Source organism: Notamacropus eugenii, chromosome 2 (assembly GCF_028372415.1).
Source record: "Notamacropus eugenii isolate mMacEug1 chromosome 2, mMacEug1.pri_v2, whole genome shotgun sequence".
NCBI lineage: Eukaryota > Metazoa > Chordata > Mammalia > Diprotodontia > Macropodidae > Notamacropus > Notamacropus eugenii.
The window spans coordinates 382438141-382453476 of NC_092873.1; the positions used below are offsets into that span (position 1 = coordinate 382438141).

Below are 15336 nucleotides of genomic sequence, written 5' to 3' on the forward strand. Positions count from 1 at the left end.
TAATTTGTTCTCTATTCTCTACTTTTCCGTAAGCACCAAGAAGTTCACAGTGAGGGCACTTGCCAAGGGGAGGTGTGTTCCCAATGAGTTCTGCTTGGACTCTAAGCCATTCTAGGTTTTAGTATACTCATGTAACAGATATCCCACACAGAACTCCATATGTACATTTGCCTTCCTATCTTTGAGGTTCCCCCCCATCTCAGACCTAAGGCATGGAAGAAACCTATGAGGCATCATGGACCACACTAGAGACAGCAACAAGCAAGGAGTCAGGGCATTTAAAACCTTGTAGATAGAGAGATGCTTCAGAGGCACTGAGTGAGTTAGGTGGAATGGGGGTGGGTAGATGATTCAAAGGGATTTGCCCCCATACTGCTATCCCCATCTATCCCAACTCTGTCTGACTTTATTTTCCTCTTCCTTCACAGTTCCCCCAGAGGATCCTACAATTGATGGGGGTCCTGTCATCCTGCTCCGGGCAGGGACACCTTACAACTTGACATGCCGAGCTTGCAGTGCCAAACCTGCTGCCACCATCATTTGGTTCCGGGATGGAACACAACAGGATGGGGCTATGACCACAACGGTGAGGTTTTAAGTCCATCTTACTTACCTAGCCTGCGCCCCAAGGTCACTTTTCATGCCGCCCTGGATTTGGACTTATGATCAGATTCCACCTCACCCTCCTCATTTTCTGGGTCACATCTCACTGATCAATTGAGATTAAACAGTAAGAAAGTATTTGGAGGGCACCTTTGTTCCCTCCGTAGACTGCCCTTGTGACTGTTCAGATGGGGTGGGTTATTCTTCTTTGATTTTTTTTTTTTTTTGCCTTTCTTCCAACACCCCAATCCCACCACCAGGAGGTGCTAAAAGATGGAAAGAGGGAGACCACGATCAGCCAGCTACTCATCTACCCCACGGATCTGGACATTGGGCGTGTCTTCACCTGCCGAAGTACCAATGAAGCCATCCCTGGTGGGAAGGAGACTTCTATCGAACTCAACGTGCATCGTGAGCCTGGGCAACATGGAGACAGCATGGGTCTGGGGGAATGTATAGAAGCAGGATTGCTGTGTGTGGAGGAAGTAGAGTACAGTAGAAAAAGCTTTGGATTTAGAGTCCGAATATGAGAGTTTAAATCCCTCAACAGCTAGGCAGATAGAAGCCAGGCTTGACATGGGGAATCCATGAGTATAAATTGTACCTCACACATTTGTTAGCTGTGTGACACTGGGCAAGTCATTTAGCATTTATTTGCCGTAGTTTCCTCATCTATAAAATGATCATCTTATAACATCTGCTTCCTAGGGTTATTGCGAAAATCAGTTGAGTTAATCTATGTAAAGCACTTTGCAAATCTCAGGTTCTATATAAATTCTAACTTGGTCTCCTCCTCTTCCTCCTCCTTTTTCTCATCCTTCTCCTCCTCCTTTTTCTCCTTCTCCTCCTCCTTTTCTCTTTCTCCTTCTCCTTTTCCTTCTTCTCCTCCCTCTTGTTCTTTTTTCCCCTCTTCTTCTTTTTCTTTCACCTCTTTTTTTCCTTGTTCTTCAGCTTCTTGTTCTTGCTTGTTATTATTATTACCTGTGTGACTTTGGACACATAAATCATTTCCCTTCACCTGTAAAATGAGAGGTGTGAACTAAATTACCTATCTTCAGTTTAGTTCTAAAAGCACATGATTTGGGAAAATCAAGGTTGGGGCAGGAGAAGCATGACCCTATAAAAACATCCCTCCTGAGGAGGCTAGGATGAATGACCGCCCTACCTAGAAGGACCAAATTCCAGAGCTGAAAGGTGCCTCAGAGGCCATCAAGTCCAGTCTCTACCCAAGCAGACCCTTGGCCAGTGGTCATCTGGTCTGTGCTTGAAAAACTCCAACGAGGGAGAACTCCCTAGCTCTGGAGGAGACCCATTCCACTAGAATTCCTCTTTGGGGACAAAGAAATAAGGGCATTGTTTTGGGGTAGTTTGGGAGAATGGTCAGCATTGAATTCCAAGGTGGGGTATAGCAATAGGAAGTGGAAGGTTAGTCTTGCTCTAAGTGAGGAGTGACCATCCTTCTGACTGAAGCAACATCGCCGCCTGGTGACAGCTATGTGTAATTGTGACCACAGAAGTATCCATTCTGGGTCTTGCACTTTGTATGGAATTGTAGAATTTAGAATTGCAAGGCCCTTCAGAAATCCTCTAGTCCAGTTCATCTTATGGATAAGAAAAATGAGGCCCAGAGATGTTAATTCAACTCAACTCAAGTAACTTGCCTGGGGTAACCCAGGTAGCAAAGTTGGAATATGAACCCAAGTCATCTAAGTCCAAATTCAGGGCTCCTTCTGCTTCATCTTCTTCATTCCACCCACAATGAACATTTTTATTGAGCATTTACTGTCTGCAGCATGTTTGCTAAGAGCCAGGAGAGATGTTTTATTTACATAAGACACAGTCCCTCCCCTTGAGTGATTTATTTAATATTCCTAGACCTCAGTTTCTTTATCTGTAAAATGGAAGTCGTGTGTGTATGTGTGATATATGTGTGTATGTGTTATATTTTGGACTAAGGTTCTTTCTGTTTCTGAATGTATGACTTTTCTCCTCATGGACTTTTAAGTCCCCATCTTTATTTTCAGTTCCCTTAAAGACCCTGAGGACAATAGTCCCTTGGGGAGAGGGGTAAGGAAGGTAATTTATTCAACGCCATTCATAAATTTTGAATTTAGGTTCCTGATTCTTCTGCCCTATGTGTCTGTCCTGGTGTGTATGTTCGGGGACAGGAAATGGGGGAAGTGGGGAGAAGGGCAGGACAGCTTCCCTTCAGATTTGCCTAGTTCTGACTTCCTTCCTCCACCCTGTTGTGTAGATCCACCCACTGTGACCCTGTCCATCCAACCCCAGACTGTCCAGGAAGGGGAGCGAGTTGTCTTCACCTGCCAGGCCACAGCTAACCCTGAAATCCAAGGCTACAGGTGATGGAAGAGGGAAAAGGCCTGGGGTGGACATCAAGTGAGAGGGAAGTGGGTTCAGGGAGAGAGGTAGAATAACAGGTGGCACAGGGGAGAGTAACATGTTTTAGAGGGATAGTGGGAAAAAAAGGATTGGGGGGGTAGAAGAGAGAGGAGGAGATGGGGATAGAGACATGAGCAGAGAGGAATATCTATGAACCATCAGGATGGCAGGAGGGTATGGTGTAAAGGAATCTTATCTCCCTTTTCTCTTGTCCCACAGGTGGGCCAAGGGTGGGATTCTAATTGAAGATGCTCATGAGAGTCGCTATGAGACAAAGGTTGATTATTCCTTTTTTACGGAGCCTGTGTCCTGTGAGGTCCACAATGATGTAGGCAGCACCAATGTCAGCACACTGGTGGATGTCCATTGTAAGTATCCATAGTTTGGGAACACAGAAGTGGGCTAGGGTAGGACAGTCAGGAAGTCTGAAGGCTAGTGGATCTTGGGTGAAATCTGAAGTCACTTCCTGAGTAGAGAGGGCCTTAGAAGAAGGAAGAGGAGAAGGAGTCCAACTTTATCGCCTTTCTGTCCCCTTCCCTCACTTCTCTCCTCTCCCCTACTAGATCCAGATTATTTGAAAGAAGAAGGGACTGAGGAAAGATTCAAAGAAAGCTGAAAAATAATATAATCAGGGGAGGAGACTGAGTAGGACAAGAGAAATTGAGATAGTTGGGAATGTGTACCCTGATGAGAGAAGAATCTAATAAGCCCCTCCTTTCCGTTTTAGTTGCCCCTCGGATTGTGGTTGACCCCAAACCCACAACCACAGACATCGGCTCTGATGTGACCATCACATGCGTGTGGGCTGGCAATCCTCCTCTCACCCTCACCTGGACCAAGAAGGACTCCAACATGGTAACCTCCCTTTCTGGCTATCCAGGAGAGCTCAGGGTTGGGATGGATATGTTGGGGTAGAGAATAACTATCACATATCTTAAGCTTTGGACCAAGATAGGAAGTTTTACATAGCGGCTAGCATGCTAGACTTAGAATCTGGAAGGCCTGGGGTAGGATCCCACCTCAGACCCTTACTAGCTGTGTGACCATGGGCAAGTCATCTCCCCACTCAAACTCATATACAAATGGAGATAATACCTATTTTATAGGTATGTTTTGAGGATCATAGGAGTTGATAGATGTAAAGTGCTTTGAAAAAACTTGAACTATATAAGTGATGGCTATTATTGAAATATTGTGTGGAGCAAGGGAGAGAACCCGGAAAGAGTAGCTGGGTCAGTCAAAAACAACAGGAGGAACAGAATGATTAGTGCCAGTAAGAGAACGATATGGGGAAGGTCTGGAGTGGGGCATGTCCTAGATACCTCATCTCAGGATGATGAAGATGCTAGTGTCTTGGAAGAACAAAAATGAATACTAATTGGTTCTTTGGGGAAATATTAAAGTAATTAGTGTGCTTCACCTTAGAGAAGGAAAAATAATCATATTTGAGAGATTGAACCTAAATTGTAGCAAGGGGGATTTTGATCAGATAGAAGAAAGGGCCTCTTGCCTGATTGGGTCAGGGAACCCAGGTATGGTCAACTGCAGGAGGCTAGAAATTCCTCCCAACTAAAAGAAAGATAATTGTTCCCTCTCCCAGAACTGAACTGGAGAAAGGTGGGGGAAGAGGGCTTGTAGTCTCTAGGGCACTTTTCCAGCTCTGGGATTCACAATTCCCTTTCCTACTTTTCCTTCTGATGCCGTGGAACCTTGAATTGCTCCCCTCCTGAGGTTGCTCTCTCTGACCAGGTCTTAAGCAACAGTAACCAACTTTACTTGAAGTCAGTAACCCAGGCAGATGCGGGCATCTATACCTGCAGGGCCATTGTGCCTCGGATTGGTGTGGCTGAGCGAGAAGTGGCATTGTTCGTAAATGGTGAGCTAAGGGTTGGGTAAGGTAGGTGGTGGGGAACCCAGGGGCTGAGGCACAAGGAGTCCAGATGTATCACTTTGCCCTGGCCTCTCTGTCTGCCAGGGCCCCCCATCATCTCCAGCGAGGCTGTGCAATACGCTGTTCGTGGGGATGGTGGCAAAGTGGAATGTTTCATTGGGAGCACACCACCCCCTGATCGAATTGTGAGTACTGGGGAGCCTGGTGGGGATCTTCTGCCAGGGGAAGGAGGCTCATCTCAGCACTCAATCTATTCCTTCCTCTTCTACCATTTTTTCCCTTCCCCATTTCTTCTTCTCTGCCCCCTTTTCTGTCCTTCCTGTTTCAACTCTTTTTCTTTTCTTACATTTTCACTCTAATATTTTCCATTCCTTTTTCATTCTTTCCTCTTCCTCTCTTGTCCCTTTTCTCTTGCCCTTTTTTACCTCTTCTCCTGCCTTTCTTCCTACTCTGTTCTCCACCTTAACCAGGCCTCTTCTGCTTCCCCCATGCCCCTCCCCCTCACTCTGAGCCATTAATTCCTTCCGTGACCATTAACCGTCAAACCCCTCATCACATTTAATGACCATTTGGCTAACTCCAGGCTGCTCGGGGACACTTCATTACCACGGCAGCCTGGGCTGCAGGAACGATAGGCTCCCAGGGGAATGTTCCTTTGCACATCCAGGAGGATTTATCCCTGGAAAAGAGCCAGATCCCAGCAGCTTCATCACCCCAATCCTGGTCTCCCAGGGAGTGGAAGAGTTGATTCTGGACTAGACCTCCCAGCTAGGGAGCACAAGTATGGTGGTATTGGAGGCTAATGCTCTTGGACTGACCTGTTCTTGTAATCTGTAGATTGGTTTAAAGGGTAGCTTAGTCCAGAGTTGTTTAAATTTTTAAGTTGGGGGGTAAGGTTAATTATATAGTTAAGATTGAGGTTGGAGTTAGGTCAAGTCTATGTTTGAAGCTGTGGTTAATTGGCCCTAAAATTAATGTTGGGTCGAGGTTAAAGTTAGGTTTAATTGATCAGGTTAATGTTAGGTTGAGGCTAAAGTTACTATAGTGAAGGTTGTTACTGGTTTTCGATAAGGGTTAACACTAAGTGAGGCCACTAGGCTGGGCAGTGGATAGAGCACCTCACTTGGAGTCAGAGACACCTGACTTCAGATCAGCCTTAGACACTAGCTGTGTGACCCTGGGCAAGTCATTTAATCCTATTGACCTCAGTTTCCTCACATGTAAAATGTGCTGGAGAAGGAAATTGCAAACTGCTCCAGTATTTGCCAAGAAAACCCCAAATGCAGAGAATCAGACATAACTGAAAATGGTTAAATAACAATCATACTAAGTCTAAGGCTGAGATTCATTTTAGGATCACTGCCAGGTTTATGGATAGTTGAAGGATTACATTACATTTGAATTGAGGTTAAATAATGTAACTCAAATAGAGTAGGAATTGGGAAGTCAAGGATAGGAAGCAGAAAAGCTTAGGGGTACACATCTGTTACTGCCCCTTGACTTCTGTCCTCCTCACTTTCCTAGGCTTGGGCCTGGAAGGAGAACTTCCTGGAGGTGGGGACTCTGGAGAGGTACACTGTGGAGAGGACCAACTCAGGCAGTGGGGTACTTTCCACCCTGACCATCAACAACGTCATGGAGGCTGACTTTCAGACGCACTACAACTGCACAGCTTGGAATAGTTTTGGGCCAGGCACAGCCATTATCACATTGGAAGAGAAAGGTAGGAAGAGAAAGGGAAAGTCAGGTTAGCAGACCACAGCATTTCTCTCCAGAAACAAGACATGTAGTAGGATTCAGTCACCATCTTCTTCTGTCCTGAGCTACAGCAGGAGGGACAGAATGATTAGTGCCAGAGGGAGGAGGGTATGGGGAAGGTCTGGACTGGGGCATGTCCTGGATACCTTATTCAGGATGAAATGAGAATGCTGGTTTTTTCAGAAGAAAAAAATAAATAGTAATTGGTTCTTTGCGGGAAGATGAAAATAATTAGTCAGAACCCTAAAGTATATATTTAGAATCAGGATCTGTAGGAAGACAAACTTCTGAGGGGGAAAGTACATAGCATAGTACCTAACACATAGTAGGTGCTTAATAAATGTATATTAGTTATTGATTGATTGAATAAAAAGACCCCATCTTTACTCTCTAAGACCTCCTGGCTGCAAAATCACAGAATTTCAATGCTAGAATAGATGCCAGTGGCCATGGAGCCCAACACTGTCCCAAATTCCTTTGACTGTATGCTCCACCAAAGGTCATCCAACCTCCAATGGATGGTATTATTCAAAGATATATGGCTGCAAGATGACTAGTGAGAAGGAACTTGCTATTTCCCAAGGCAGTTCATACCACTTTGGAATAACTGATTGTTAATAAATTTTTCTTTACATCAGTCAGAGAAATCTGCCTCTTGACAACTTCCACCCAGTGCTCCTAGTTCCTTCTGACCTCTGGACCCAACAGAACCAATCTAATCCTTCTCATATTCAGCCCTTCAGATATTTGAACACAACTATAAACATGAAAGGTCCCCAGGTCCCCCAACCTGCCTTCATATGGCACAGACTCAAGGCCCTGTCCTCGTGGTAGCCCTTTCTTTAATGTCATGGGATGAATAGAAAGGGTCTCTACTTAAGGGAAATTTACAACCTCTGACCCCAGGAACTCCCTTTGTGGTAGAGAAAATAGCATATGTCACTTGGAAAGTCACTTAAGATAACATGAAAGGACACATTGACAAGGGCCTTTAAAAATGCCTCCCTAGGAAAGTCCTGGTATGATCAATGAGGAAGGATGTATCAGGGGAGACTTTTGGAATAAAAGGAACCTTGGATAAGATCTAAAATGAAGTGCATTTCCAAGGAAGAGGAAGAGTGAGGGAGGCAAGTTTCTAGATCTATTCTCAGACCTGGAGAGAAGCTGCAGCTATGGGCCAATGGCCCACAGGAGGTTAAACTCAAGAGTATTGGTTGGGGGATCAGTCAAGGAACAAGCATTTATTAAGTCCTTAGAAGTTCAATGCCCAGACAAGACAGACAGATATGTGGCTAGCCTAAAGAACAATGGTCTAGCCTTGGTGGCAGATGAAGAGAGTGAATGGGATAAGCTGACTAATACAGGCCTAGATACTAATACAAAGGTGGGGTGGGGGGCATTCTGGGAAGATGGCAGAATAAGTCAGAAATTTCCAGGCTCTCCAGATTTCCTCCACAAACAGAAAATTGCCATGAAATGAACATAGACAGAAGTAAAGGGGTAAAGCAGTTGTCCTCCTAAAATAACTTGAGAGGACCTTAAAAAAGACAGGGTCTCCAGGGGCTGAGGTTTGGCCTTAGTGAAGTGTAGATACCTCTAGTCCGACTCAGCTGAATCAATAAACTAGCCTCTGAGGGCAGCTCTGGACCAAGCCTCAAGAAATTTCACCTCACAAACCTTCACCTCACAGGTGAAAAGTCTAACTGTTAGGATTGTTAGGAAGTTTTTATGAAAATCTGCCTGGATATGTTCCACATGTTATTTCTAGTTCTACCTTTGAGGCAGACTCTAATCCCTGTTCCACAGGAGAGTCCTTCAGATACTTGAAGACACCTATAAGTATTTTCTCTAGTCTTTTCTCCAGGTTAAACATTCCTTTTTCCTTTAACTAGTAAGCATTTCTTGACCCCTTACTGAGAAGAAGTGACTGTGATTGATAAACATGTAGTGGTTCCTTTCCTCAGAGAACTTATAGTCCACCGTACTCTGGTAATAAAGTCTCTTGACAGATTGTAAACTCCACAAGGGCAGGGAACATATCTCATCTAAACTCTGCATCTTCATCAGCACCTAGGACAGTGCTCTGCACACACTAGGTATTAGTCCATTTTTATTGTATTCTATTTGTCAGTCTAATTTTAGCACTGAATCTCACCTAGTTTCAACTCTAACCTTAATCTTAAAATCATACCAAAGACCAGTTCAGGTTTCAGCCCAATTCCAAACCCAGACCCAACTTTTACTTTTCTAAAACTAATCTTAATGTTAAACCTTAGTATGAACCAGTGGTGTCAAACTGAAATAGAAATGGATCCCTGCACAGCCTACCAAATAGTGACTTAGAAAACCTCAAATTAACATTGTTTATGTTGTATTGTATTTTTATTTATTTTGCTAAACATTTTCATTACATTTTAATTTGGTTTGGGCCCCACCTGGGAATTTGGCCTGATTTGCAGGGGCAGGCCACGATTTTGACATCTCTGAAAACCCAATGCCAGTTCTAAATTTAACCATAAATATAGTTTGAAAGCTACTTGTGGTGTCTTCTAAAATTTGTTTAATCCTAGTTTGAGTCTTAAATTCAACTCTAAATTGAACTGTGATCCCAAATTTAACCCTAGTTTTGATGCCAGACGGCACACACCACAAATATAACCCTGAACTGAACACTCTACTCAAGTTTAGTCCTTGGCCCTGATCCCAAATAAACCTTCACCCCCCAACTTAACCTTGACTGTTACCCCAGTAGGACCTCAACACTGCTGCCCCACTTTCTCCACAGAAGTCCTTCCTGTGGGCATCATTGCTGGGGCTACAATCGGTGCAGGAATCCTTCTCATCCTCTTCTTCACTGCACTTGTCTTCTTCCTGTACAGGCGTCGCAAAGGAAGTGAGTATGATTTCCAGGTTAACTGAAGGTCTTCCCCTCCAGCCCTAGTCTGAAGTCTCCTTACCAGGATTCCTTCCCCCTCCTCTCCCCATTACCTCTTGACAAAACAGGGTCCCTACACGACTGTTCGTGGGAGTGGGAATGATGAGGGAAAAAAACTGACATCCTTAGCAGAAAATGCCAAGGACTGATTTCAGCTAATGCCGGTCCACCTTCCCTTTAACCCTAGGCCGAAAGGATGTGACTCTGAGAAAGCTAGACATCAAGGTGGAAACAGTGAACCGTGAGCCACTCACCCTACACCCTGACCGAGAAGATGACACTGCCAGTGTGTCTACTGCCACTAGAGTTATGAAGGCCATCTATTCGGTGAGGGGCTCAGGGAACAATTCCCTCAACCATTTCTCCTACTAGATACCCTTTTACCTGAGCCTATCCCTTTTTTTCAAAATCAGCATGCCAGGGAAATTCTTCCCTGCACAGAGTTTCTAAAAAAGGCAGGTTTTTCACTGGGAAAGGGCAGATAAGGCAGATTACCCCTTCAGGCTGCCACACATATGCCCCTTTATATCCTGGGGGACATCCCACCCTCACCCTATGACTTATTTAGAATTGTAGCTTTTTAAAGCTGGAAAGCCCTTAGGACTCATCTCATTGAACATGTTCATTTTACAGGTAAGCAAACTAAGTTTTAGGGCAGAGAGGTGATTTGTCCAAGGTCCTACTCTGAGTTGGGAGCAGACCAAGGACCAGGTCTCCTGATTTCCCATGTTGGGCTCTTGCCACCACTTTATTAGCAGAAGGCGGCATGGCCCTTCACCTTTGACTACTTAACCCCTTACTCCCATCTACTCTCCTGTCCCCATAGTCATTTAAGGATGATGTGGATCTGAAACAGGATCTTCGCTGCGATGACACCCGAGAAGAGTATGAGATGAAGGTCTGGAGTGGGAGTCCCGGAATTGGCAGGGTCAGGGCGGTGGGGATGGGGAGGTGGGGGAATGAGGGCTATGAGACAAATCTGTAGCTATCAATTTTAGTGCCTAGGGGACGCTGTGTGGGCAGTGACCTAAAATTAATTTTTAAAGAAGTTCATTTGAAGGAGGGGGATTGGGTTAATGGATGGGAAACAGGGATTCCAGAACATATTGAAGTTACTCTCAGTGCTTATTACATCAACCAGGGGCAAAAAGTGTCAACCATGTGGGAGCTTTCTATTTTTATTAGTTATTTTTGATAACTCAATTCCAAGCTAAACTGTTTCCACACCACTAAGGAATATATGTGTCCTTAGCATCTTCTACATTTTGGCACCCTGGGACAGAGCCCTAACCACCTTGCACTAGTTGGAGCTAGTGAGGTGAGACATGGAGTAAGTCAGAGTCAGAAAAGAGTATGTACTGGGAACATGACCCAGATATAGCAGAAGTGTTTGGGAGAGGCCTGGCCAGACCATAGGGATTGGGTCCCAAGCCTTAGGAGAAAGTATCTCTCTAACTGTTCCTGTTTCTTTTCTCCTTCCCCATTCTAGGACCCCACCAATGGCTATTACAATGTCCGAGCACATGAAGACCGCCCTTCTTCCCGGGCTGTCCTCTACGCTGACTATCGTGCTCCAGGCCCTGCCCGCTTTGATGGCCGCCCCTCCTCCCGTCTCTCTCATGCCAGTGGCTATGCCCAACTCAGCACCTACACCCGAGGCCCGGCCCCTGACTATGGCCCTGAACCTCCTGCCCCTGGCCCTCCACCCCCAGGTGGGGGTGAGCAAGCTAACCAACTCTCTTATGAGAACTATGAGAAATTCGGCCCCCATCCCTTCCCTGGGGCAGCCAACTACCCTACTTACCGGCTCGGCTACCCTCAGCCCCCTCCCCCAGGGTTGGAGCGGACCCCCTATGAGGCTTATGACCCCATAGGCAAGTATGCCACAGCTACTCGCTTCTCCTACACATCCCAGCATTCAGACTATGGCCAGAGGTTCCAGCAGAGGATGCAGACTCATGTGTAGGGAGCCTGGGGTGGGTGTCTCTGCGGGGCAGAGGAGAAGGCTCTCTCTGACTGTTCCCTGATATTCAGGGGCATTTCCATTTGCTTCTGTCTTGAACCTATCTTCCCCTCACCCTCAATCCCTGCCCCAGCTCTCCTCCCACTGCTGTTGGGAGGAACAATATGTGTCTGAAACACCCCCTATCCCAAGGATGGTGCTTCATACCCTGAACACTTGGGACTATCCTACTCTCTCTCCATGGGGAGATTTTTCTCTTCTGGTCTGTCCTACTCCCTACTCCTACATCTCCCACCCCTCAACATGGAGGTAGGGAGAGGGAGAGTAGGGGCTGGGGAAGCGACAGAGAGTTAAGTTTTGTTCTTGGTATGTGTCTCTGTCTCTGTCTTTCTGCTTCCCTTACCCCTTTGTCTCCTTTGAAGTAGAGAATCTTGCTTTGGAGGAAAGGGGATGCTGAATAGGAGTGGTCCGGCTGTGGGTTAGGGAAGTCCTTAATAGGGAAGGACAGGCATACCACCAATAATGAGACTCAGGTCAGGAGCCCCTGGTTGGGCCCTCTGCCATTTGCCCTCACTTCCTGAATTTGCCCTATCCCTATATGGAGTCTGGACAAAGAAACTCAAATCCTAGTTGGAGGGTGACCCTAGCTGGAAGTTCAAATACAGTTAAATTCACCCAAAACCCAAATATTCCTTAGCTGGCCACTGCTGTTGCTTCCATGTTCCATCCCCTGCGTGGGGAACTAGATTTCCCCAGTATCTCCTCATCCAGCCTTGTTGTGGATGTATGTGGAAAGAGCATTTGACTAGAAGTAAAAGGGTTCAAGGGTTTAAAGCGATGCTTAGGCCTGTTCCCACCAGCAAATCCCTGGCCTGGCAGAATAGTCAATGATTCAAGGGTCAATAGAGGAAACATCAGAAACTCGGGTCCTAATTCACCAGCAAAGGGGAACAATGTGCTTTGGTGCAGTACCTAAAATTGGCACCAGAGGGAGCCCCGACCTCTTTGTCTTCCCACTACCACCCACCTCACCACCATCATCATCCCCTTCATGTCTCTCTAGCTATGCCCTACTTTGTCTTTGTCCCTGGATGGAAAAGGAGTGCAGAGGGACAGACCAAGATAGTGTGGAGGGCAACCAAGAGCCAGGAGACTATTTTCATAAATTTCAGGAAACAAAAAACAAACAACAGTGAAACTATCTCAAAAAAAAAAAGTGCCCTCTGAAACTTAAGTAAGCCCCAATAGAAAAGAGGGGGAGAAGAAAGACAGAAGCCCAGATGGGCAAAAGCGGCCTCTGCTTCTCCCCCAGGAACAGGAATTCTGGATTACACTTCCAGTCTCCAAGCACTTTGAAAACTTATTTATTCAGGCAGTGAAACCTGTCAAGTGGTCTAACTCACAGGCTGAGTTGCCACAACCTGGAAAAGATTGGTTAGGAAGACCTTTTCCTAAGGGTAGGAACTGCCCAGGGATATCCTCAGATGGGTTTTTCTGTTAGAGTGTCTTTGTTTGTTTCTTCTGGCTCAGCCAGAACTTTGGTCCACTTTCAGTGCCTTGAACATCAAACTTTTGTTGACCACCCTATTGTGGGGAGCCAGGTGCCCAGACTAATCCTCCTAGGAGGAGTGACTCGGGAGAGAGATTAGTACTAAAAGTCACCACCAGGGGAGAACATATCTACCTTTGGGTGGCATCGTTCTAAAAAGTAACCTCATTCCCCACCATATCCCCAATCCCCTAAGTGTTCTAATCTCTCTATCTGGGACCTGTCCCTCAGTCTCCACCCTTCTAACCAAAGAGAATAGAAGCTGGGGGAATAGATTTAGACCCTGCTTAAGCCCCCACCTCGCCAAAAGAAATAAAAGGTAGGACTCATCATATTCTTTTTGGAGGGGAGAAGCAGCTGTGGAGCCTCTGGTCTGTTTCCCATAGATTATTTCCCAGAATGCACCATGCTCCTTTTTTGGTGGTCACTGTTCATTAATCCTGTTCATGTTAACGAGCTACATGCTCATCAGCTACGCGCCATCAACATCCTTATGGATGGGTCTGTGGGATGACATTCACCCAACCTCTCCTGTGTAAGGACAGAGTTCTACTTATGAAGTAGGCCTTGACTCCAAATAAACCAGTTACTCATTTACAATTCAAGGGAGGTGCTTGGGGTGGGTCATCTATTGGAAACATCTGATGATTTCCAAACTTCTCCATCTAAAACTTGACTTCCTTTGAAGTTGTTCATGAGGAAAGTTTTCTAAAGAGATTTCTTAAAGATATAGGTGTCTATAAACAAATTCATCTGTCAATCATCTGGGTTAAAGGAAGGAAAAAATCCAGAGATCCTAGATGATCTAAATCTGAAAATAATATGTTTGGTTAGATTTTTTAAAATGGAAAAACCAAAGGGTTTTGGCTTAAGATTGGTCAATGAAGACATGTCCAAAATGTATATTTATCTGTTTCCCTACTTTCCAGGCTGAGCTCCTAATGTTTTGTCTGTTCAACTCAAATGTTAGCCTCGTCTCCTGTATTCCCTCAACCCTGGCTAGGCAATAGGAATGGAGGTGGCCCCAGGGAAGTGTGGGTATTTTGGTGGGGTCTTAAAACAATTTGAAGAAAGTGGGGCCTGAGTCAATGTGGGGCAGTAGTGGGGAAGTATCAGAAACTGGACTGAAGCCCAGAGGTGACTTTCCTAGAAGATTTTCAATGCATTTGCATTTTCCAGCTCTTACTATTTAGCCCAGACAATTTTCCTTCCTCCCTGAACATTCTACTCCTTTTTGCTTTCACTTCCCCAAATGACTTTTTGCACCAACTATAGATAGCCTTATGGGAGGGAAGGGAGTTTGAGGTTGCCTCCCTGTACTTGAGCCCAGTTACTGAAAAGGACTCTTGAAACCTAAATCCTGCATCCTTTTCTTCATTCCTGGGGAAGATATGATCCATATAGAGGGCAAGCTTGGAAAGGAAGGAAATTGCTTTTTACATATATATGCATATATATATACATACATATGTATATATATGTATATATATATATATACACACATATACATATATATAGGAGACTTATGATACCATCTGGCCCCAGTTTGGATTAAAAAACTGAGAAGAAGCCAGGTCAATAGGAAAGTCCAATAGCATTCCATCTCCTCTCTCCTTTTTTTCACTGTGGGGCTTCATTTTTTGATTTGAAATGGAATGAATTTCCTGAACATCGGGTTACTCTTATATACACATCATAAACAGAAACACATTTCAAACCTCAAAACAAAATTAATTTTGGATTAGCCATACAGCTTCATTTCTCCACTCAGAGTTTAAGGGTAGATTATTACAAAGACATCTGTAAACATTCCCATCCTAGGGAAGGATGGACAAGTACCTGCTTTCTGGAGCTAAATGATTTGAAGATAGAAGCAAAGGAATTAGGAACCCTCATAACTTGGAGGGATGATAGCTCCCCCATAGGTAATAGGTATGGCCCTTAGAATGAACTGCTCTGTGCAGAAGTATCTGAGTCTGAGATCAAGGACCTGTCCTGGTCTGCTTTTGGGAAGGTGAAGTAAAGCAGCAATGATCTCTGTCAGAGAAGATACGAAAGGAGAACAGGAGAAGAGATGATAATGGGGGAGAATACTGGAAGCAGGAGGTAAGGGAACTTTATAGCTTTTGTACAATCTTAGAACCTGAAGAGATCATTTTCTTGTGCTTTGGGTTGGGGTGGTGATATCTTTGGATAAGCACCCTCTCTCTCCCAAGTCGGGTAAGGGAAAAGAAGGG

At 45.1% G+C, this 15336-nt stretch overlaps 1 protein-coding gene across 5 annotated transcripts in view; it reads left to right on the forward strand.

Annotated features, from left to right (window-relative positions):
• The window catches only part of KIRREL1 (kirre like nephrin family adhesion molecule 1), a 159281-nt gene extending 144938 nt beyond the window's left edge, over nt 1–14343 (forward strand). Inside the window, exons 4-15 of one of the 5 annotated variants that reach the window (XM_072647341.1) lie at nt 429–586; nt 864–1014; nt 2858–2963; nt 3223–3371; nt 3731–3858; nt 4753–4879; nt 4979–5079; nt 6419–6617; nt 9438–9545; nt 9775–9914; nt 10414–10485; nt 11077–14343. In XM_072647341.1, the coding sequence (XP_072503442.1) occupies nt 429–586; nt 864–1014; nt 2858–2963; nt 3223–3371; nt 3731–3858; nt 4753–4879; nt 4979–5079; nt 6419–6617; nt 9438–9545; nt 9775–9914; nt 10414–10485; nt 11077–11553 (1916 nt within the window). In that variant the 3' untranslated portion in view covers nt 11554–14343. Of the gene's footprint in view, nt 1–428; nt 587–863; nt 1015–2857; nt 2964–3222; nt 3372–3730; nt 3859–4734; nt 4880–4978; nt 5080–6418; nt 6618–9437; nt 9546–9774; nt 9915–10413; nt 10516–11076 lie in introns of all 5 variants that reach the window. The other 4 variants (XM_072647343.1, XM_072647339.1, XM_072647338.1 and 1 more) reach the window with 4 other exon arrangements.
• The last annotated feature ends 993 nt before the right edge of the window (nt 14344–15336 follow it).